Source organism: Phodopus roborovskii, unplaced genomic scaffold (genome assembly GCF_943737965.1).
Source record: "Phodopus roborovskii unplaced genomic scaffold, PHOROB, whole genome shotgun sequence".
In the NCBI taxonomy this organism is placed as follows: domain Eukaryota; kingdom Metazoa; phylum Chordata; class Mammalia; order Rodentia; family Cricetidae; genus Phodopus; species Phodopus roborovskii.
Window position 1 is genome coordinate 3,485,758 of NW_026126622.1, and position 24,057 is coordinate 3,509,814.

Genomic DNA, 24,057 nt, shown 5'->3' on the forward strand with positions numbered 1-24,057 from the left:
AGCAGGGCCGGCCAAGTCTAAAGTCTCACTCTGGTGTTTATGAAGGCCCCTTAAGTGATGGATGAGGGGAATAAGGAGCCACAGCTCGGAACAGAGGCAACACCTGTCACACCTCCAGCCAACTGCTCAAAATTAGGCTGGGAGAACACAGCTAGAGGTATTTATGAACTGCTATTTATTCATAAGTTATTTATGACTCCACTCGTCTGAATTTTACCGTAAAAACAGTCATCCAAATTATTTTTGGACACAGCAACTGCACAAATATGACTGCTTGAATGTACGTAAACCTCCCTGGAATTCAACTGTCCATCTGCAAACAAGCTGTCTTTTGTAGATAACTCTTTACCCCAGGTCAGCCACCCTGAAAGAACAACTCTACTGAGGAACAGGGCTGGCAAGGGTACCTTGCCTGCATTTCACTCAAGGGTGGCCCTTAAAATTCCAGACGCAATTGAAAAACCAGGCTTTTGTCATCTACCCTTGCCATGGTGCCCTCTGCCAGGGAGCATCTGAAGATGTGGCCTCCTCCTCTGGCTGGGGACTCTCTCACTATGCAGCTTGACCTTCCTGTGCAGCAGTTTCTACGGGCTATGGCTGGCCACACTAGTGAGCTGGTCTACCTTCCAGTGCCATCACCTCAGTCCCCAAAAGGATCCCATGTGCTCGAGTAGAAGGCAGAGCCACAAGCGGCCTCCAGCAAGTGGCTCAAGTGGCAGACACTGATCCCGGCCTATGCTCTTGTGTATTGTCCCACTTGGCACCAGGGAGATATAGTGTTTGTTTCTCTTCCTTTACAATGTACTCAATGTCCCAAGGCTGAGGAACTTTCATTTAAAGAGGGACCAGCTGGGCTGAGGGAATGGCTTAGTGGCCAAGACCTTAACCAGCATGCTCAAAGCCTTGGGTCCTATACTCACATGCAGGAAAAAATTAAATCAGAAAGGCCTGGTTAGGAAAATTCATAAACTGCATTTTCCTGTTAGCATGGCAAGGGGCCTCTGTATCTGTCTCCTGGCTGTCTGGATCTTTTTTCAAAACTTTATTATTTGTGTCGTTGTTGCCATTTTTTTCTTATGGGGTTGTCATGTTCATATACATACATATATATTCATATATAAATTCATGAATACATATATGAATAAAGTAAGCATTCTTTACATATTAGAGACTTGTGTGCCCATCGGTGTCACAGTGATTTCCGTGGGAAGTAGTCCTCAGAAGTTTGCAGGAAGCCTCTGTCTATAATGCCTTTTACCAAATAAAACTTTTCAATTTTTACAAAGCCAAGATTTGGGGCTTTAAAAGTTTTTTGGGAGGGCAGGGTAACCCACACCTATAGTCTCAGCACTTGAGATGCTGGCTAGGACGATGGTGTGAAGGCTACATGATGAATTTCCAGGCCAGTGTAGGCTATATAGTGTGAGACCACGTATTAAAAAAAAAAAAAAAAAAAAAAAAAAAAAGGGAAAAAAGACAAGATTTCCCAGCCAGCTTTCAAAAGTTCCCCCCAACCCCAAACCACAAGTGTCCTCTAAAATGTTATTATTATTGTTTTTAACACAAGCCCGCTATCCACATGGGCATTGTCGTCACTGACATAAGGAAGAGACAGTGACTGCATTTCTTCCTAGCTTGTTACACTAACACTCTGTTAGAACCTGAAAACAGTATTTTCTACTAAATTACAATGCCACCTTTGTTATATAGTATTACATTTGTACACAGGATCTGGTTCCAGGATGAGCCCTCTACTACAGCTACCAATGTCCATGGATGCTTAAGTTCATTATATATATATATATATATATATATATATATATATATATATATATGCAAGAACCCACACATACTCTACTGTAGCCTTCAGATCATTTCTAGGTGACCTGTGTTGTCTGACACTAGGATGTTATCAGAATAGCTGTTATATTTCATTGTTTAGGGAGCAACAGAAAAAAGCACGCAGGGTTTGGTACTGATGCATTTTTTTCCCCGCACTTTTTAGCCTGCAGTTAGTTGGTCTCCCAGATACAGTAGACTGCACTTACTCACTTCTGTTTGTGGATCCTGTCCCACTGATACCTGTTCAATGATATGAAACACACATACTGGTGTAGGACTGATGGACAAGCCACTGTGTATATCCATCCCCATGTGCACAGCAGCCCACAGAGAGCAACAGGTGTGCCCTGTGGGTTTGCCTCTTGAAGCATTTCTCAACCTCATGTCTCACCACCTATTCTGGTCATGTTCAAGCCTTCAAGCCAGAGAAGAAAGTGACAGTCTGTTTAACATGACCCACGGACTATGGGTCCTGATTGATACTCTGTAAGTGTAGTTGGTTTTAGAGTCTCAGATCTGATCAAACATGGATCTCACAGAAGGAGAGTATAGGATAGCAGTTAGCAGAGAATGGGGAGGGTGCAGGGGTGAGGGAGGGAGAGAGGATGGACAGTGGGTGTAGAGCTGCTGCATGGTAGACAGGAAGAAGGACCTCTGATGTTCTATAGCCCAGTGGGGTAACTTCATTTGACAACAACTGTACTTTTCAAAACTGCTGGCAGAGAGGGTTTTCAATGTTCCTAACACGTTAAAGAAAGAAATACCAGTCTGGGGTGATGGAGATGCCAGTGGTCTCTGATCTGATCATTGGTACATTGTGTCCTATAAATGCATACAGTTACTACTTGACAATTGCAAAGGAAATAAAGGAGATGATTTAGTCTATAAAGTGCCTGCCTTGGAAGGACCTGAGTTCAATTCTTGGGTCCCATCCTCTGGCCCCTGCTCAAAAACAAAAACCAAACCTGGGTGTGTGGAACACACTTGTAATCCCAGTGCTGGAGAAGCAGAGACAAGTGGATTCCTGGGGCTTGATGGCCAGACAACCTTGCCTGCTTGCTGAGTTTAAGTCAGTGAGAGACCCTGTCAGCACTTCCCTCCACACACACACACACACACACACACACACACACTGACACAGACACACACACACAAACACACTGACAGACACACACACAGACACACACACACACAAACATACACTGACAGACACACACTCATACACACACAGACACACACTCATACACAGAGACACACACTCATACCCACACACTCATACATACACACACACACTCATACACACACAGACACAGATACACACACAGACACACACATACAAACACACATACACACACTCATACACACACACAGACACACACACACAGAGACACACACTCACACCCACACACTCATACACACACAGACACACACACAGAGACACACACTCACACACACACTCACACACACACACTCATACATACACACTCACACACTCATACACACACAGACACAGGTACACACACAGACACAGGTACACACACAGACACACACACACAGACACACACACACAGACACACACACACAGACACACACTCACACACACACTCATACACACACAGACACAGGTACACACACAGACACAGGTACACACACAGACACACATACACACAGACACACACACACAGACGCATACAGACACACACAGAGACACACACTCACACCCACACACTCATACATACACACACTCACACACACACTCGTACATACACAGACACAGATACACACACACAGACACACACATACAAACACATACTCACACACAGATAAGCACATACAAACACGCACACACACACACATACACACACACACACCTATCTCTATTATAGTCAAAGAATAAGACGTTACTACTTAGGATATAAAGTGGCAGACCAATTGTTTGCCACTAGGCAGGGTTTTCCTGAAGGACAAAAAGTCCTTCCTGAGGAATTCCCCACACGGCACTGGCCTTGGAGGGACAAAAATATAAACTCCAGAGAAAGCTCTATTTTTGAAGTCCTGGGAAGACTTTGTGTCTTTGGGCCACACTTCAGCCTGCCGGCTAGTGTGGCTGTGGCCTCTAACGGATCTCAAAAGATGTCATAAGACAGCACAAAGGACATAATAGCGTTGGTCCTGTCCCCAGAAGTGATCTCTCACAGTCTGTGTGGAGCCTGGCTCTGTCACAGGAGTCAGGACTAGTCAAGAAACACTGAGCATATGCAGAAGCTGTGACCCTCAGCCTTTGGGAAGAGGCAGTTAGGGTTAGATGAAAGTCACTCTTCATGACAGAAGAGTCCTGTTAGGAGAGACTGTCCAACCATGTGTGGGTGGAATAGAGTGGGAAGGTGGCTTGTGTAAGTTAGAAAGCCAAATTCTCCCATGGCCAACCATGGATGCACCCTGAAATGGCTTCTAGCCCCTAGAACTGTGAGAGGGATGTGTCTATTGTAGGGCTCCAGGAGGGGAGTCAGGGCCACAGGCATGCACACAAGTGACATGTGTTAACATCATTTACTTACTGGCAGACTTTTTAGCTGACCATAGCCATCTCTGATATTCCAACAGGGAAAAAAAAATCCCACCATATGACAGGGATACAAGGCTACTCCACCTTGCCTATTTCCAGGTCCCCACATTCTTCCTCAATCCAGCACACACCTGCCTCAGTTCCAGAACGCTGGCGCCCTCTGGTGGTGAACAGGGAGATCCGCTTTGTTTTAAGCCCATCTTCATTTCTGTGGAGGGGAAAAAGAACCCTCAGAAATTTGAGGTCAGCATGACAACAGCATGGAGTCTATTATCTCTGACTACATAACACAAAACCATGGGGACAGCAGTAGATTCTGTCAGAGGTGCTTGACGTTCCTGTAGTCTATATGAGGGAACTCAGGGGTCTTCTAGAAGAAGCCATTAGAAAGGGTCATCTAACTGCCACGGAGATTAGTCTCCCATTCCTAGGCTTTACTGCCTCACACAGGTGCAAGCACTTCTGCCCATGGAATTGTCATGGCTGGTACACTGGCCACTGCCTCCAGGGAAGTTGCCTGGTGTGTGCTTTGCTGAGATTCCACTCCAAGGGCCTTCTCTCTCCAGGGCTCACCCTCAACCTTTCACCTTTCTCGGGGTGGATACATTTCATTCCACCTATGAACACCTTAGCGGCTGGTAAAGGGTTTATAGCCTTCTGGTCTGGGCTGAAGTGAGAGTTCAGGAATGTGCAACAATTACAGATGCACAATGTCCCCTGGGATCCTTATCTCGGGATTTGGAATACATGTTGAGACCCTATTATGCATGTAACTACTTCCTTTGAACTAGGACATTCCCTCCTGGAGGGAAGAGGAAACTTCTAAGATGCAGGAAGCCTGGGAAAGCTATACCGTTCTCAAGCCCCGATCCTCGATGGTTATATAAGGAGCCAGTTGCTGTGGCAGAGGAGATGTGGGTGGAGATGCCTGCAAGGTGGGCAGGATGTAGCTTTTGTGAGATGACACCCATGCTTGGAGTGAGACAGTGCCTCTGAGTCACCCAGGGTCCCAGGAGTAACCTCCACATAGTCATTAGTTCTTCAAGCTATACTTGGACTGTTTCTGTGTCTGTCATCAGAGCCCCACAGGGGGGTTAAAGATATGTGGTCACACAGTAGCATCCTTCATCTGAAACTTTAAACCCAGATGCCTTCCAAAGCCTAACTGTGTGTGTACCAGTGTGATGTTGAAGAGAGAACATTCCAGACATGACCTCAGAGATATGTTGCAATTAAAACCTAGGTGTTCTAAAAAAAAAAAAAAAAAAAAAAAAAAGCTGCAGGAAAATGTCCTTAGGCTGTGTGGATGGGGGCCATGTGGCACTGGTGTAAGTCTTGTGTCTAGCTTTGGGTCCTGACTCAGGCTATCTGGGATATATACAAATACTCCAACAATCTCAAGATATCTAAAATCTGAAACCCTTTTGGTCGTAAGCATTTTTGAATAAAGGACACTCAACAAGTATGGTCTTTAAAGAAGTGACCATGTTGATAGCAGCTCATTAGGATGGGCCCTAGTCTAATATGGCTGGTGTCCATGGGAAGCAACCAGCAAAGATGATGATCCTGGAGATGTACAGGATCACTTTAACAAGCCAAGGCCTGAGGTCTCAGAAAGCGGCAGACTTGATGATGGATGTCCTACTCCCAGACCTGCAGCTTCCATAATGGCGAGCAACTATTTTGTTCCTGAAGACCTTCATCCCTGCCTAGTGGGTACAGCAGCCTGGCTCAGCCATCTCCTGCTCAACTGCAGATAGATGCACATCTGGGGGCATGGAGACCTCTCTCTGTGGTGCTCTATACACTTGGGGTAAAGAAGGCCCCTGCTTACTTGCCAAGTTGGTTTCTGGAGAGGTCTAAGGTCTTGAGTTGTTGGCAGGCCCACTTCTCTTGAGGTGGTAGTGACAATAGCTGGTTTCCCTGTAACCTCAAGAACATGAGGGCCTGAAAGAGGGAAGAGAGGGAAAAAGACTGTCAGACACGAAAGGGGGAGATGGAGTGACAAGTCATTCTGCTCACAGATAATCATAGTCTCTTTCTATTTACAAATCCCCAAACTGTTTCGAGCATAGAAGATGAACAGTGCACGTAGACTTTTCCCCAAGACCAATGAGAGCTATAGAACAGAAGGGGTCTCAGCATATCCTAAGGCCAAAATTCTCAAGAGTCGTGGCTAGTGGGTACCTGCCTGGAGTATGCAGGGTACCACTGGGTAGTAGAGTGATGCTGGGTACCTGCTACCTCTTAGTGACTTCCTCCTTGGGCGGTCCTCAAAGAGAGGCAACAGGATGTCCAGTATGGTCTCCTTGGGGTCTCCACACAGGCAGCCCATCCCTGTATCTTGCTGTATGCATGCATCCTGGGGTCCCTACTCACTTGGAGGATATCTTTCTTTAACAAGAGCCCCAGAGACACACCTTGGTTCTTCTTGATGACATTATCACAGGGCCATCTGCAATGAGGGCCATCGTACTGCTGTGTCACATTATGCCTTCTACATGCTTTGTTTTCCCTTTGCTGAGGGACTGATGCCATGGCCCACACTTAGAACCAGGATGGTTGTCACCATCTGTGTTTCTATGAAAGCCTCCCCAAGTAACTAGCCCAGGGCTTGGGTTGGGATGTGAAGGCCTACCTAATCCCCAATCTGGTGACAAGGGGAAAAGAGGAATGCCACAGAACACAGTGACATTCGACAAAGCTCTATCCCTCCTTGATGGCCAAGCTACACTGCAAGGTGTTGGTGTGAGTGATGAACCAACCTAAAACGGGGAGGTGGTGAATGGTAAGAACTCATGGCCATGGGTGCCAGTGACATGGCTGTGAGTACATGTGGGGCCCTTTCTCTGTCCCATGTTTGCTGTCCCATGTTAGCTCCTCTTTTCAGAGATCTGTATATTGAAGGGACTCTTGGTGTCTTTTTGCATTTTGGTTGATCTAAGCAGCTGATCTAGGACGATTAGGGGCTACACCCGTGTGTTCAAACATAGTCACCTTTCCTGGGCAATGTGGCTTGTGATTCTTCCTTGAGGCCCTCCAGGGAGTGCCTTAATGCTTTTGGAGAACAGTTAGAAATCCCTGGGATTAGCCCAGGGCCTCACAGCCTGCCTTAAGACCCTGTGTAGGCTGAGGGCAGTACTCCAGGTACGGAGTGTTCTGCAGGGGTCTGTGGTGCTCAGTGGGGTCTCTAAGAGTAGAGAAAGTACCATGGGCAGATGGAAGTTTTTCTCCATCACACTTCAATGCTTCAGTGTGAAGCCCCCTGTAGCTCTGTGGTAGAGAGAACTTTCCTGCTACACACAAGGTTCCAGGTTTAACCCCCACTATAACCAAAACCAAAACAGAAATTCCATAATGAAATGGAGTCCTGAGGTTGCTCTTTTGGATCTGGGACACTCCCTAAAGGTCCATGGGTTAAGCAAAGAAACAATAAGTGTGGACATGCTTCTCAGAGATACTGGGAGGTGGAGGAACCTTTAGTGCCAGGACCTGGTGGGAGGCGTTCTGCTCATTGCTGATGTGCCCTTTGGGAGGATATTGGGGTTACACCTCTTCTGTTTCCCCTTTAGTTCAAGTCCTGGCTATGAGGTGAATGGCTTTGCTCTCCCATGGTGCATTGCTTCACCAAAGGCCCAAAAAGCACAACCCTGGTGGATGTGTCTATGGACCTTCCAAACCTTGAGTCAAGACAAGCCATTTCCACATTGAAGTTGGTTATCTCAAGGTGTTTGTATCGCAATGGAAAGTAACTAACACAGGGAATAAGCCCTTCCCCAGCACAGCTGTCTCTATGGTGACCGTCTCCTCACTTCCATCTTTGCTGAAAACCATGCATGCTCTTGATAGGTGAACTTATCTCTCACCTTTTTTCCTTTGTATGTTTCACAAACTTGGAAAAACATACAGATTCCCTGCAGCCCAGAGTGATTTTTCTCACCAATGCTGACAATGAGAAATGAAGAGCTATTGGACTCACATCAAGCTGGAAAAGCCCCAGGGGCACCTCTTTCAGCGAGTTCTCGGAGAAATCCACATCCTTAAGGTGGTTTTTCCAAAAGACAGCCATTTTGTCTGGCAGCGATTCCAGGGCATTTCTGGAGGCTTTGCAACATCTCTAGGAGTTTGAGGAGAGAGAGGGAGAATAGTAAGTTGTTTCCCAAGTGGAGTGTTGCCTAAAAGTTGGCCTGTTGATTTGATGTCAGAAGTGAGGCTATCAGGCAGGGCTGTGTGACCATGGCGCGGGGTGAGAAGGGTTGCAAATTCTCTATGCCTGTGTTGCCCTGTCCTGCGGGAGCAGGGATAGAACTTCCTGGGGGAGACAAAGGTGGCTCATAGTTTTCCCCCCTCATCACCATCCAGCCCATTGTCCTGGGAAATAACTGACTGACTCAGAGCTCTGTTCTTGGAAGACAGTTTCCCTATGCATATGGTCAAACTAGGAATGCTTGCTTATTCTTGTGATGGAGAATTTCCTTGTTTGTAATCAACAGCAACAAAGCACAAATATTCCTTATGTTATTCATCTGCTTCAACCAGCCAGATTACCAACAAAAAACTTCATTTAGTCTGCAGCACTGTGAACACAGACTCCTGCTTCTTTTCATCTTAATGTATGCCCCCCTTTAGCATTTGTCTTCATATGTATACCAGGGTTGTGTGTATATACACATACATGTAGAGGTCAAAGGTTAATGTTGGGTGTCTACTCCAACAGCTCCCCACCATCTTCTTGTTTTGTTTTTTAATTTTGAGACTGTGTGTCTCACTGAACCTGGAGCTCATCATTTCTCTAGACTGGCTGCCCAGCTAGTGCCAGGGACCTTCCTACCTCCTCTTCTCAGTGCTACGATTACAGGCACATGCTGCCTTGCCTGGCTTTTTAGACTGTGTATGACCTGCATGTATGTAAGCTCACATGTGTGAAGGCATGCATGTGTGCACATGTGAGTATATGGAGGCCAGGGGTCGATGGCAGGTGTATTCTTAGATTGCTCTCCATCTTATACACTGAGGCAGGATCTCTTACTTGAGCTCATAATAGTCCACTTGCCCTGGGGATCCTGTCTTTGCTACTTGGGTGCCGGGGACCTACACTCAGGCCCTTGTGCTTGCATAGCAAGCACTTTCCCCACCGAGCATCTCCCCAGACCCACTCTTTTATGTGGGTTCTTGGGGATCAAATCCAAGCTCTCATGTTTGTGTGGCAGGCACTTTACCAAAAGAGCCAACTTGCCATCCCTTACATCATCCTGTGTCAGGTGCAAGCTGCTGCTGTGTAAAACTGTAGTGGTTACTGCTCGATCCTAAATCCAGAGGCAGACAGGCTGGCTTACAGCATAGCCTGGCTGAGCTGTGGGCCTCTACTCAGCTGCGGCGTGGAGTGACAATCGTAACACACAGCACAACCCCAAAGGAGATGAAGTGAGGACATGTGGAGTGACATACAGAGTCAACCGTGGCTTTCAGGATACACACCAGAGGGCAGGACCAGGGTTCGGGAAAGCTCTTCAGATTGTTTCTGGAGACATTCAGATAGCTGAGTGACTTGAAGGAGTGCATGAACAGGGTGGGGAGCTCAGTCAGCCTATTGTCAGCCAGGTCAAGTTCCTGCAGCTTCCGCAGGCCGATCCAGTTGGTAGCTGTGATGTGAGGTAAAAACCAGAGTGAACTGTTGAGAAAGTGTCCCAAACAGCAAGGAAGTGGCTAATGACACCAGGTCATCGATGGAGATACATACCATTTTCTTCTTCAAACAAGCGCTCCAGATAATTCCTAGAAGCGGTCAGTTTTTGAAGTTTTGAGAGGTGCAAGAATCCAGGTGGAAGGTGGGACAGCTTGTTGCTGGAAATGTCGATTTCAAGCAACCTGGGCCAGGGAGAAAGGTGTTAGGGGACCAGAAGAGCAACAGCAGTACTTATAAAAAAATCTCTCCGTAGGCAAGGATTTCTCTACACACACAGTATAGAGAGCAAGCGGGAATCCTGGCTTTTTACTTATTTGGTGAATCTGACTTTGGTGGGTCCTGGTTCTTCTGAACATTCAGGGATTAAAACCTTTGCTCTTTATATTTTTGGTTTGTAAAACTCATTTATGAGGCCCAAGGACTAACCTCAAGCTCTTTCTAACATCCTTGTCTCTTGCAACATTTAAACCCCCAATTTATTTGTTTGTTTGTTTTAATTTTTGAGACAGGGTTTACCTGTATTGCTTTGGAGCTTGTCCTGGAATTGGCTCTGTAGACCAGGCTGGCCTCGAACTCACAGAAATCCAAGTGCTGGGATTAAAGGTGTGTGCCACCAATGCCCCCTCCCAACTTATTTATTTTTAATTCCATGTATTTCCTGTGTATATGCATTCACTCATGTGAACCAATGTGCCATGACCTCCCCACAGTGAGAAGACAGAGGGCAACTTTCAGGAGTCAGTTTTTTTCTCTTTAGTATGTAGATTCCAGGACATCAGGCCTGACAGCAAGCACTTTTACCTACTGGGTCAGCTTCCAGCTCCAGCCTTAGCTTTTGCAGTCAGCTCAAATCCATTCTGCAATGAAGCCTTGTGCATACACATCCTCAGTAAGTTCAAGTGCAGTCCTGCCTGCGGTGGTTAATCATGACTGGCAAACCTTGATGAGAAACAAACTCTGGGGCATGTCTGTGAGGGACTATCTGGATTAGGTGACATAAGGTGGAAGGGCCACCTTGAATGTGTGTGGCAGCATTCCATGGTTGGAGACCAGTAAGTAGTCATTGCTTTCTGCTTCCTGATACAGCTGCAGTGTGACCAGCTGCAGATGCATGACCAGATGGTGATGCAGTATGACCAGCTGCAGATGCAGTGTGACCAGCTGCATGTGCAGTGTGACCAGCTGTATGTGCAGTGTGACCAGCTGCAGATTCAGTGTGACCAGCAGCCATGCCTTTCCCATCACAATGGACTGTCTCCTTCAAACTGTGAGTCAGAATAACCCTTCCTTCTTTAAGCTGTCATGGTATTTAGTCAGCAATGAGAAATGCAATTCATAGATGTCCTTCCCCTCCCATACCACCTCAGGGCTCAGGGCTTTGGTAAGACAGGCAGCGATCCAATGACTGGTGTTCATGTATGGCCACATTCCCAGAGTTATCCCTTTCCTCATGCCCTCCCAGCTTTTTCTGGGAGGTGGGACAAACCGTTTTACCATCCCAGGAAACTTCTAGCCACTCCCCTGTGCTGGACACAGTTATCTATTTCGAACAAACAGCTCTGCATGGCTGTGGATGAGTTTTGAATCCTTAGCCTAGACCTCCTGCTGAGACCTCTCTGGCTCATTAGGCCTCGATGCCTTGCTCTCATTAGCTTGTGTAAGAGAGAGCAGTCTTTCCACTACCGCCACAAGCTTGTTTTAAAAAACACAGAACTCCACCTCGGAACCTGCATGTGAGGGTGGGGTGCAGAAGGTTTTGTCCACATCCCTGGCCCACCTGGAGCAGATGATTTCATCAGATGACTGCACACAGGGCAGCTCCCCCAGGTGGTTGTCTGAGAGGTTCAGTTTCTTCAGGTTGATGAGTCCCCAGGGGATGATGGAGGGGAGTGAAGACAGGCAGTTGGCAGAGAGGTCGAGCTCTGTGATTTGGCAGGAGATATCTAAGAGCCAGTCGAGGTCCACCCACGGTAACCTCAGATGGGACCATTTCACACGAAGTGCCTGCGGTTGGACAGCAAGGGACAGCACAGAAGAACAGTGAGTCTGGGCCCAAGGTGGGCCTGCAATGAATGCTCAAGGAGGCTGTGTGCCCACTCCAGCGGGAGCCTGGCCTGAAGTGCCACCACCATGTCCACCTTGTCTCCCCAGCTTCTACCAAGGTCCCTAGCACAAGGAGGTGGCTAGTGTATGATCTGTACAAGTCCCCTGCTCATGGCTCCAAGTCACCTCCAGAGTGTGCTGGTGGGCCCAGAGCCAACCCTCGAGAGCCTCTCACGAGGGTATGGCACAGCAGCAATGACTTGTGGGTACAAAGGAAGCCCACTGAGGCTTGGAGGGCCTCATCTTAGGCAGGGGTCCTGACATGGTCTGCAATCTCTTTCTTTATTCACTAGGTGTGATCTAGGCGGCCACTGTCTGCAGCTACCTTTTGGACTGGCTGCCTCCAGATGCAAGGGAACACTAAATGGAAACCTGGAAAGCTGGTCCATAGCCCCCAGCAAGAAACCAAGCCCCTTAGCAAATAGCCCAGGAAGCTAGATCGCCAGTGATATCTACAGTAACAACCCAGTGAGCTTATGCTTTCTTCTGTAACAGTCAGACTAGGGTTCTATTAGTAATGACAGCATCCCTAATTTTTGGCCCTGCTTCCAGTTCAGGTCAACCTGAGAAAGCCAGGTATGGCCCCTACAGATACACAAGAGTCCTACTTCCAGAAGTGGCAGTAGCTTCCAGTGACTATCTCCATTGTAGAACCTCCCTTGGGTGCTGTTTTGAGATTTACCCATTCCTCTGTGCTCCGAACCTCTACCACATGTGAACAACAGCCCTAACCCTTTGCTGTGGCAAGCCCAGAACATGTTCTTTATTTGGAATGTTTTTTTTTCAAGAGGAAGTCAGAAATCCTAGAAGTTTGCCATGGTTAGGCAGCAAATGCACCCTGGTTAAATACACAGAATAAGGTTTTCCTCTGTCGTCAGGGTTATTAAAGAATCTAGGACTCAATTGGGTTTCTGGGGAGAAGAAACCTGTTTTTTGGCTTGTTTATCCAAAGCAAATGGAAATCAATAACAAAAAATTACAGGGCCAGAAATATAAACAAAAGTTAGTGTTTCACAAATGTAAGAACCGCAGGAACTGTGGGAAAGTCACCAATAATGTGGGTTAAGTGGGTCTATGTAATCTGCAGCCGCAGAGACGTGACCATATCTGGCCACTAGGTGGTGCGGTGTACATTGTGTTTAACTCCCTTTAGCCAGATCCTGGAAAGGTTGTGTGCCAGGGCTTCCAAGGGTTAGCTGTAATCTTCATCTCCCTCTTCACTAGTTTAGATAAGAAGGATGAACAGTTAGATAAGCCATTCAATTGCTCTGGCTTGAGTTTTAATGTTTTCCCCACACACTTTAAGTCTGGAAAAATCTAAAATTTGCCAAAGAACTAGGACCTCACAGACCTAGAGTCAGCAGCCACTAAAGCAGCACCACACTGGCTGTCTGCCAGCTCTTTCCAAACAGAGACCTATACACACTCGGGGCTGTGGAGATGGCCTCTGTGGAGGATCTGAGTTTCGTTCCCAGAACACTCATGTTAGGTGGCTCACATGTGCCTGTAACTCCAGCTTTGAGGGAATCCCATGCCTCAGGATCTGAGGGTTCTTATATTCATATACATATCACACCCCAAACACATAATAAAATTATTTAAAAACAAAACTCTTTACTTTTTTGCCTAACCATTTGTGAATGGTACAACATGGCATGTGTCCTAGTTAAGGTTTCTATTGCTGTGATGAAACACCATGACCAAAGCAAGTTGGGGGAAAGGGTTTATTTGGCTTACACTTCTGTATTCCTGTTCATCTGGAAGGACGTCAGGACAGGAACTCAAATGGGGCAGGAACCTGGAGGCAGGAGCTGATGCAGAGGCCATGGAGGGAGCTGCTTACTTTACTGGCTTCCTTCCCCATGGCTTGCTCAGCCTGCTTTTTTTTCAGAACCCAGGGCCACCAGCCCATGGATGGCACCACCCACAATGGGCTGGGCCCTCCCCCATCAATCACTAATGAAAATGCCTTGTAGACATATCTTGTGGGGGCATTTTCTCAATTAAGGCTCCCTCCTCTCTGACGAGTCTAGCTTGAGTCAAGCTGACATAAAACCAGCCAGGACAACATGCTACCCTAATCACTTTGGCACACGTCTCAGTGGAACAGGAATCTTTTCATACAGAACATTTGTTCTTCAAGAAGTATGACAACAGCACACATAGTTATCCAGTCCACAGCCCATGTTCAAGTATCTGCCATCATCCTGAAATGATTTTCAAACTATTTTGTGTTCTGATTTAGGAGTTATTTCCTTTTTTCAATCTGGAATTATCCTCATGGCTTTGAGGATATTCTGACTCTGACATTGCAAACTTTCCAAATCAACCTAATTGTCTTTATAGAACAATCTCCCAATCCCTCCTGGCTAGACCTTTTTTAAGTGACATAGGCCTTCCCTGAGACTGAGGTTAAGTATTCTAGGCAAAGGCTGGAGATAATGTTGTGTTCTTCCCACCAAATCCCACCAGGGGGCATCAGACACCAGGTGATTTTACCTCTGGGGTCTGATTTGATCTCCAGCTGGTAAAGGTCCATTTGACCCTTTATGCCTCACAAGCACTATGCACCATTGTGTATGTGTGTTCCTACATACTTTCTTTGGCTTTAAGTGGGTTCAACATTGTCAATCTTGGTCTGAATCAATTAACACAATGGTGATTGCAAATGATATTCCCCCAAACACCTTGCTATGTTCACTGTGTCTCATTCCTTGTGTAAGAGTGTCTTCCCTGCCCCAGACACTCACCTCATGAAAGTGTCTCTTAAATGAACCATCAATTCTTTAAAGTGTTTCAATTCACTATTATTACACTTGTTTTTGGATGCTCAAGTGTTCCAGCTGGTCCCGGTGAAGTCCCCTGTGGGGGCAACTTTTTCTGGTCACTGGGGTGATGATCCTGGCAAAATCAGACGTCCCAGGTTCCTGTGATACTGTCCAGGGCAAGTCCTGGCCTCAGCTCTGATTTTCATTCAAGGAAAATGCTACTTAATACCAATATGTGGACATTAGGTGTGCTAATCCCTGCTGGAGTAATGCCACTTCTCCACACATTGGCTGGACCTGTCAACCTGTGGTTGTACCCGTCATCCTGATACCCAGGCAGCTGGCCCGCCCTTTACCTTAGCAAGCCACTGCTGGATTTAATCTAATACAAAATAAGTTCTGGAATTCTGTTGCCTGCCTGGATTCTGCTACTCCTGCAAACCCCAGAGAGTGGCCTGTTTCCTGTGGCTAGAAAAACCAAGCCAAGCTTAGGGGGTTTCTAAGGAAAAGAACTCAGTGTTGTGCACAGTTCTGGGACAGCAAGGCATAGTCTTCGCTCAGTCCGGGGAGACAGTCCCTGCTACCTCCCAGCACAGCAGGTATAGCCTGCTGGTGGAAGCATGGGAGGAAGGGAGACAATAGGAGGAGAAGGAGCCGGAGAGGATCCCCAGGCCTGGCTTGCTTTCAATAACCACCCACTGCCTAGACCCGGCATCGATTTCACCTGAGGGCGATGCCTCCAATGACCTCAAGACTTTCCTCCAGGTCCCTCCTTTGAAAAGTCCTACTGTCTCTGGAAACTTCCACACTAGAGATTAGTTCTCCAGCATATAAACCCTTGGAGGACAAAGCATATTCACCATAGCACCCTCTTTCCTTATCTCCCAGATGGAGCATGTGTTTCTATTGCAGAAGAGGTTACCAACTTGCTTGATGCTGTTGTGCAACAGTTTTCTTTTGTAGGGCTGAGTGTGTCCACTGTTCTGTCAGACTATCAGGGAGTTTTGGGTGTGTATGTGTGTATGTGTGTGTATGAGCGTGCGAGCATGTGTGTGTTTGTGTGTGTGAGCATGTGAACATGTGTGTGTATGTATGTATGAGTGTGTATGAGCGTGTGAGCATGTGTGTGTGTGTGAGCATGTGAGTGTGTGTGAGCATGTGTGTGTGTGTGTGTGTGTGCGTGTGTGTGTGTTTCTTGATCTCCATGGACTCACAGGTGAATGATGAGCTCACTTAAGAGAGAAAGGATGCTTGTATGGAAGCCTGTGCTTGTTTCACAGTGACCATTCTATTAGAAGAAAATCACTCACACAGAGAAGTGCAGTGTGTATCACTGAGTTCACTAGACCCAAAGGAACTGGGGAAGCAATTGTTGCCATCTTCTTCAAGCTCTTTCTAGGTCCCACCACAAGTTTCTTCACAACTGACATCTGATGAAGCCACGCCCAGAGAGAAGCCCAGAGAGAAGTGGTAAAAGAGGCCTGAAGGAAGGCCAGCGTTGCCGTGGAACATTACTCTTAACTGTGCAAAGGTGTGTTACTTTTGTGTAAACAGCATTTGTTTAATTATGTAAAGATATTTTTGCTGTTTCACTTTGCCTGCCAAAGGTACTTGACTGGTCTAGTTAAAAAGCTGAACAGCCGGTAGCTAGGCAGTAGAGGAATAGGCAGGGCTGGTAGGCAGAGTGACTAAATAGTAAGAGAAATCTAGGCTCGAGGGAAGTGAACAAGATGGGAAAGAATAAGGGAGAAAGACAGGGGGATTCCTAGGGGTCACCCAGCCAGCCAGCCACCAGACAGACAGACAGACATGGAGTAGGACATACAGAATGAAAGGTTAAAAAGGCCTGAGGCAAGATGTAGATAAAGAGAAACATATTAAATTATAAGAGCATGCTGAGTGCAGCAGGGTATGTTGTAGACAAACATGGTCTTGGGTTACACAGGCACCTAGGGTACTTAAGTGTTCATAGGTGCCAGAGAGCAAGGACAAAGGACACAAAGTAACACTGATGTCCACACACTTGACAGAGAGTGGTTCAGCAAGCCCACAGTGCTCATTGCTTATTTGTGTCAGTGTGGGCAGAATCACCACAAACCAGGCTCTAAGGGAGCACAGTCAGCCATTACATAACCCCGTCCCAGAATGCTAAACCAAGAGATCAAAGGCAGCTGGCACTGGACTGCTCAACAGCTCAGCAGTCAAGCCACACATACTGGGGCACAGATGGAAAATGTCCTGTTTGTCTCCAAGCCTTTCAAATGCTGGCCAAATGAAGGGGAGCCCAGAGGAAGCTCTGCCTCCCCCAGAGGCTCCAAGTGCCGGCTTGGAAAGCTGTTTTCCAAGGTGTTAGTGGGGACTCAGGTTGTTAAGGGGTTGGGTGGGAGGTTGGTGAGATGCTCAGTCGATATAAGTGCTTGCCATGCAAGTCTGGAGACCAGGTTTGATTCCCAGGAAGGAGAGAACTGCTAAGTCTCTCTACAGGAAGTCATCTGCTCATTGGGATATGCCCTGGGGGAAGATATTAGGGTGCAAGCCCTATTCCCTTCTTTCCAATTCCCAGCCATGAATCAAATGGATTCATCTACTGATTCCTATAAGGAATCCTTAGATCACTACATGTATGTCATACAAACGTACTGCATACTACCACTGTGCACACATACACACATGTGCACACACACACGCACACACACACTAATAATAATAATAGTAATATTACATATGTAAAATAAAAATTTTAAAAGGTTGTGTTTATTTTGGGCCATGGGTAGAGAGTGTTGTATAGACAGCCCTCCTGAAATGGAGGTGGAGGCTGTAGCCCAGGGCCATTGTCTGACTTGACATGTTCTAGAAGCCACTGACTACAAAGATATATTCATCCCCCAAATACTTTCATTATGTTTTATTTATTTTGTGTCTGTGCATATCTATCTATGTGAGCATGAGCATCACAGCACTCATGTGGAGGTCAGAGGGTAACTGGAAGGGACTGGCTTTCTCCTTCTACCCCGTGGGCTGAAGATGGAAGCACCTTGACCCACTGAGCCATCTAGCCCGTCCTTTTATTTTTATTTTTATGTCACTGCAGCTAAAGAAAAAAAAATATTCAAAGAAGTACTGGAGTCTCCGAGGTTTTTGCTTAGTCTTGAGCATCCAGTGGCAGAGGCCGGAGGACAAGTTCAGGACAGACCTGGAAAAGGACTTGGCTTGGTTAGGTGGGTCCTTGATGCTCATTCCTTGTCAGGACTCTGCTGCCCCTAGCTCTGCCTCCCCTGTTGCCTCTGTTCATGTCAGTTATCTTGTTGGACTCACAGCTGAGTCTGGACTCTAACCCCTAGAGACTATAAATCCCTTGATGAAACAGACTATTGCTCAGTGCAGCAGGACATAATACACTGGGAGAGGCAATCAACAGAGGTTTGTTCATTTATGGCACACATATTAAAATGGGGGAACTCACAGAATGCTCTCTCTATCTAGGATTGGGAGTTTGCTCTTTGCCCATAGCAACCCTTGGACTTTGTGTATTGAGTAGAAGTTATCAGATGATGTCTGAAGGCAGCTTCTCCTTGGTGTGGGCCTTTGGGGCTTCAGAATGGTGAGAGGAACCTTATTTCAGCTATGGTTGGGTGACTTGTTGGAAAGCCCCAGGAAAACAGCAACCTGTAACCAGTCAGGCAGAGCCAGAAGGCACTGTGGTTCAGATCTGGGATAGCATCTCCAGCATGCTATTGGAAGTGGGGGGAAACCAGGAAGTCTTCCTGTCATCAAGGCATTCCTTTGAAGAGGGTGTCTGGACCCAGTCCTGCCTCTTCTGGTCTCTTTCTATCAGTTTCCAGCCAGGAATCAAATAGCTCCCCCCTGCTGCATACTCTCACTGTGGTGCTAAGCCAAGACAACAGGACCAAATGATCATGGCCTGCAACCTCTGAAACCTTGAGCCAAAGCAAACCTTCCTTTCATATAAGTTTGACTCATCTTGGGTATTCTGTTATAGTAAAGGAAAGCTAATTAATGATAGGGAATCAAACCTGAGAATCCAGATCATTCCATTCCCAAGACACACAAGGCAGTAGTAGGGAACTGATAGCCACAAGTTGTCCTTTAACTCCCATGTGTACTGTGGTGCACGCACATACACCCACACCCATCCACTACTCGAGCACACGTGCCCCCTCATGTGCAATAAAATATTCTAGAAAAGATCACAAGTGACACCTTTGTGGGAGGCAAAATGAATAAATTGATTTTGAAAACCCAAAGGACACCGGTTGAGAGAGTAGGTGAGAAAGCAAGTTTACCAGGTAAAGGAAGTGATGTAAAGTTGGCCACCCAGTCTGGGGAGAGCCTGTGAGAACCTGTGGTGTGCAAGAAAAGTTCAAAAAAGTTCTCAGAGAGCAGGGAAGCAGCGATCAAAAGAGGGGTGGAGGAGCAGAGGGGGGCCCTCCTAATCTATTAATTGCATGACTGAGAGAAAACTTAATCCATTCTGATGAAAGGACATCCACTAAACTATATTGTAAGTGTCAGACATAATAGTACTCAGCTGCCAATATCATATAAAGTAGAGGAAGCATTACCATAGAAACAAGATAATTGAAAAATGTTAAATAAAAAAGCAAATTCACAAGTCCAAGGTTAATGGTATATTTAGAAAAATGACTCCAGCTGTCTGTTCTTGTAAGTTACTGTGATGGTTAATGTTGGGCATGGACTGGACGAAGAAAACCATAGAAACCTGGTTGTGTCTGTGAGGGTCAAGGGAGATCGGTGGCTATGGAGCATCTGCCAGGGACTGAGACAGACTGAATAGCAGAAGTCATTTTCTTTGTCTGCTTCAGCCTATGACATTCCCCCTGTCCTCACTGACAGCAGAGATCCAAGCCTGGGAACCTCTAGTCCTTACTCCAGTGGTCCTCTGGATTCTCAAGCCTTTCCACTAGACTAAGCTATGCTATCAGCATCCATGGCCTCCAGCATGAAGAAAGGATCATGGGCTGTTTAGTCTCCACAGTTACATGAAGCAAGTCCCCCAGTGAGGCCCTTATCTATCTATCTATCTATCTATCTATCTATCTATCTATCTATCTATCTATCATCTGTCCATCCATCTATCTATCTATCATCTGTCCATCCCTCTATCCCTCTCTCTATCTCTCTATCTCTCTATCGATCTATCATCTGTCCATCCACCCATCCATCCATGATGGATCCATCATTATTATTTATGTATCATCTATATCCATCTATCCATTCTTGTTCACCTATAATCTGTCCATCCACCCTAATGGCTCTGCTATCTTAGGAGCCCTGACTAAAGCAAGCACAATCAGGACTAATGATCAGATGATAGCACTGCTCACCAGCTCCTTGCAGTCCTGCAAAGCACTCTCACCTGACCAAATACAGCCTCCCTGCAAGGGTGGTACAATCTGCATAGAAAGAACTCCAGAGGTGACTTAGTCCTGTAAGGGAGTCTGGACTGAAATTTATATGCATAGTTCTCTCTCTACTACACCTGCATGCTTATGGAGCTATGGAAAAGCTGACTGCCATCCAAAGGTTCCTAGGACATCAGAGTGGCAGCTGGTGACAAAAGACAATGATGCTAACTCTGTATGGCTTGACACAGGACAAAAGAGATAGCAGAAAAGTCAACAAAAGTGCAGGAAAAAAATGACAGCAGACCATGAAAGATGAAATATGCACAGAACCATTGGGGAATTACAAAGCCATACATCACAGGGAAACCACTGAAGAACAGAGGCCAGAGAGTGGGTTTTGCTTTTACACAGGAACCTTCTCATTGATTGGTTAAACTCTGAAAGACAAAGGAGAAAGAAACTTGGAAAGGCAGGCTTGCAACGTAGCTCATCCCTTTCCTTACTACGTAGCTCACACCTAGACAAAAGCAAACTAAAGCAATGATCAGCCAGGTGAAGAGGATTAAACAGTGCCCAACTATTTGGGTACCACAGTACCCCCCCTTAAATCGTGTGTGGCGAGGAGAAGACAAACCTACACATGACAACAGTATAAGAATTTAGGGCAAAGTGTCAGAAGGAGTAGAGAACACACAGAGAAACACCATAATGTTCTGTGCTCACTCAGCACAGGGAGAAAAGCAAAGGCAGCCCAGGCTAAAATGGAAGACAAAGGGAAAACAAGAGCTTGACCAGGAAAATCAAGCTGAGGATCTCTCAAAAACCAATGAAGCTGATGGTCACTGATAAGATTAAAGAGAAGCACATTCACTTCCTGAAGGGACCTGAGGCTGGCTCCCTGGGGGAGTCGGGTCAAGTACTGCAAACCTGGGCAACAGCTCCTGGCTTGGGAGGTCAGAGGCTCAAGGAGGAACCTTCTATCACTGCCTTGCTAAATGGACATGTGGAACTGCCTTCTAAACATTTAGGGTTACACTGCAGGTCAGTATTGTTCTCAGCTTTGGGCAGCTGGTGAAAGTTCTAAGAATAAATGGGTGTCAAGTGCTCAGCCCTAAACAGGACATCTATTCCATCCCTCCCTGCAAGTTCTGGGAATATAGTGTGACAGGGGCAGAAATAAATGTGGGGGTGGAAAGGAGTGCCATAAAAACACCGTTGTCTTTTGAATATGACATGGCTGTTGCATCCTGACCTCACTAAAGCTATGGCTACTTGCTCAAGATCCAACCAACGTGATCAGGGGCTCAGAGGGTTACTCTGTGTGTGTGTGTGTGTGTGTGTGTGATGCTTAGGAGAAGTGGGAGGTGGGAGGGATTGGGAGTGAATCTAATCAAGGTACATGGCATACATGCACAGAATTGGTAAAGATAAATAAAGGGTATTTTAAAACAGAAAATATACGAGTACTTAATAACCTAAGAGTAAAAATGTTAGTATATCAGTATAAAAACTGATGTGAAATCACTGTTTAAAATATGGGAGATTTTGAGCTGGGTGGTGACGGTGGTACTCAACTTTAATCCCAGCATTTGGGAGGCAGAGACAGGCAGATGTTTGTGAGTTCCTGGTTTACAAAGCAAGTTCCAGGGCAGGTTCCAAATCTACAACAAACTCTGTCTCAAAAAACGATAAATAAATAAATAAATAAAATATGGGAAATTTTGTTTTTAGCCAGGGCTAACTAGATAACTGAAAGAAGGGACTTACAAAATAATAAAAATCCCAGAAGTGACACAGTAAAACAAACGTGAAATGATGATGTACTCTAGGGAGATAACTAGAGATCCATTCCCAAAGGTCCTAATTCAATATAAATTGTTCTCAAGTAAAAGTTTAAAGAACAAACAGTCCCCATGCTGTGTAAATGGTTCCTTAATACAGCTGTTCACTTCATTTTATGAGTCAAAGCTGGGAATTCTGTAAGAGCCATCAAAATTCCAGGCCAATTGCATGGGTGTACATGGATGTAAAAACTGCTATAACATCTTTTAAAACAATATGATTCCAGCCAAACTCAACTGTCTCAACGCCAAGGCCAATTCATATCTCTCTAGCAACCCAGCAAGACCCTGACAAGCACAGCTCATTTTATGAAGGAGAGACATCACTGCTCCTTGAGTCAGGCTGTATGCTAGACACTTCCCTAGAAAGCCTGGTTTTGTCTTCATTAGTTCCCCTTTTCCACACTGGGGATAGAACCCAGGGCCTCTTGCACGGTAGACAAACCTAGACACCAAACGTCCAAAGTCTTAAAAAGTTAGAGGGTCCCCCAGTTAACCTCACCCAGGCAGAGACAGGAGGATGTCTGTGAGTTCAAGTCCAGCTTGGTCTCCAGAGCATGTTCCAGGGTATCCAGGGCTACACAGAGAAAAATTGTCTCAAAAAACAAAACAAAACAAAACAAAAACAAACAAACAAACAAAAAACAGAGGGGAAAAGGCCCCCTTTTTCTTATAAGAAATCTCCCCCTACTTTGCTAAGTTAGTTGAGAAAGAGAAAAAGCAAGAAATGAAAATTCTTGTTTAGTTAGCAAAGATCCTTAACTTATTATTAAAAGCCTCCTTGGGTTCCTACACTTTTAATTAAACACAAGATTTCTGCCTCACATTATGTGAGAGATTAAAGCATAATAGTTGGCAGAGTATATTTAAGATAGGATATCATTTATAAACAGAAGGGATGTTATTTGGTGGCACACACCTTTAATTCCAGTGGGAGGCAGAGACAGGCCAATCTCTGTGAGTTCAAGTTCAGCCTAGTCTACAGAGTGAGTTCCAGGACAGGCTTCAAAACAATACAGAGGAATCCTGTCTCTCAAAAAACCAAATAAGTAAATAAATAAATAAAATTCAGCAATCTAGTTATGTAGATAATTGTCCACTCATTCACTCATTTAATCATCCACCCATCCATCTGTCCATCAGTCCTACCATCCCTCAACCACCCACCCACCAATTCATCCAACCATCTACTCATTCATGCATGCATGCATTCAATGATCCATCCATCACCCACCCACTCATTCATCTAATTCATTCATGCACATACATACATATATACATACATACATACATACAACCACATGCTAAGCATGTTCAGGAACTATACTGAATGGCAACCATGGGGTGAGCAAAGGTGGCCAGGGACTCTGCTTTCAGGAAGCCTCTGCTCAGGTAATGGAGTTGGTGTTAAATAGGAGTGTTGTTCTAAGAGTCAACTCTAGATATTGTTAAGAACAAAGCAGACAGGACGTTCTGAGAGACAAGAGAGTGTACACTGTGCATTAAGGAAGACCTTCCTGAGGATGTTGTATGGGGCTGAGGATTGCAGGGCATCTTGGGGACAAAATGCAGTGTGTTGAGTGTTGAGAACGCAAGGCCATTTTTCTTGGCAGGGATATTCATTGAATGGTATAGCATGATCAACATAGTATAGCATGATCTCCTGCTATTATTGGACATTTGGGGTTGACCCCTCAATTTTCCTTCTTATAAATACCAGGATTTGGCTGTTGGTGGCAATTACTATATATATGTCTTTTGAGTTATGTCCCATAGATAGAAGTTATGTCCCATAGATAGATTTGAGAAATGAAATACCAAGTTCAGAAGAGTTTACTGGAATAAAAAGTTTGTCTTTGTCAGG

General features: G+C 45.8%; 1 protein-coding gene across 1 annotated transcript in view; it reads right to left on the bottom strand.

Annotated features, from left to right (window-relative positions):
* The window catches only part of Lrrk1 (leucine rich repeat kinase 1), a 132,794-nt gene that overhangs the window by 42,055 nt on the left and 66,682 nt on the right, over window positions 1-24,057 (bottom strand). The window contains exons 6-11 of the mRNA XM_051206467.1: window positions 11,872-12,098; window positions 10,149-10,276; window positions 9,887-10,050; window positions 8,388-8,525; window positions 6,243-6,355; window positions 4,540-4,616 (exon numbers count right to left, since the gene is read on the bottom strand). Coding sequence (XP_051062424.1) covers window positions 4,540-4,616; window positions 6,243-6,355; window positions 8,388-8,525; window positions 9,887-10,050; window positions 10,149-10,276; window positions 11,872-12,098 — 847 coding nt within the window. The remainder of the gene's footprint in view (window positions 1-4,539; window positions 4,617-6,242; window positions 6,356-8,387; window positions 8,526-9,886; window positions 10,051-10,148; window positions 10,277-11,871; window positions 12,099-24,057) is intronic.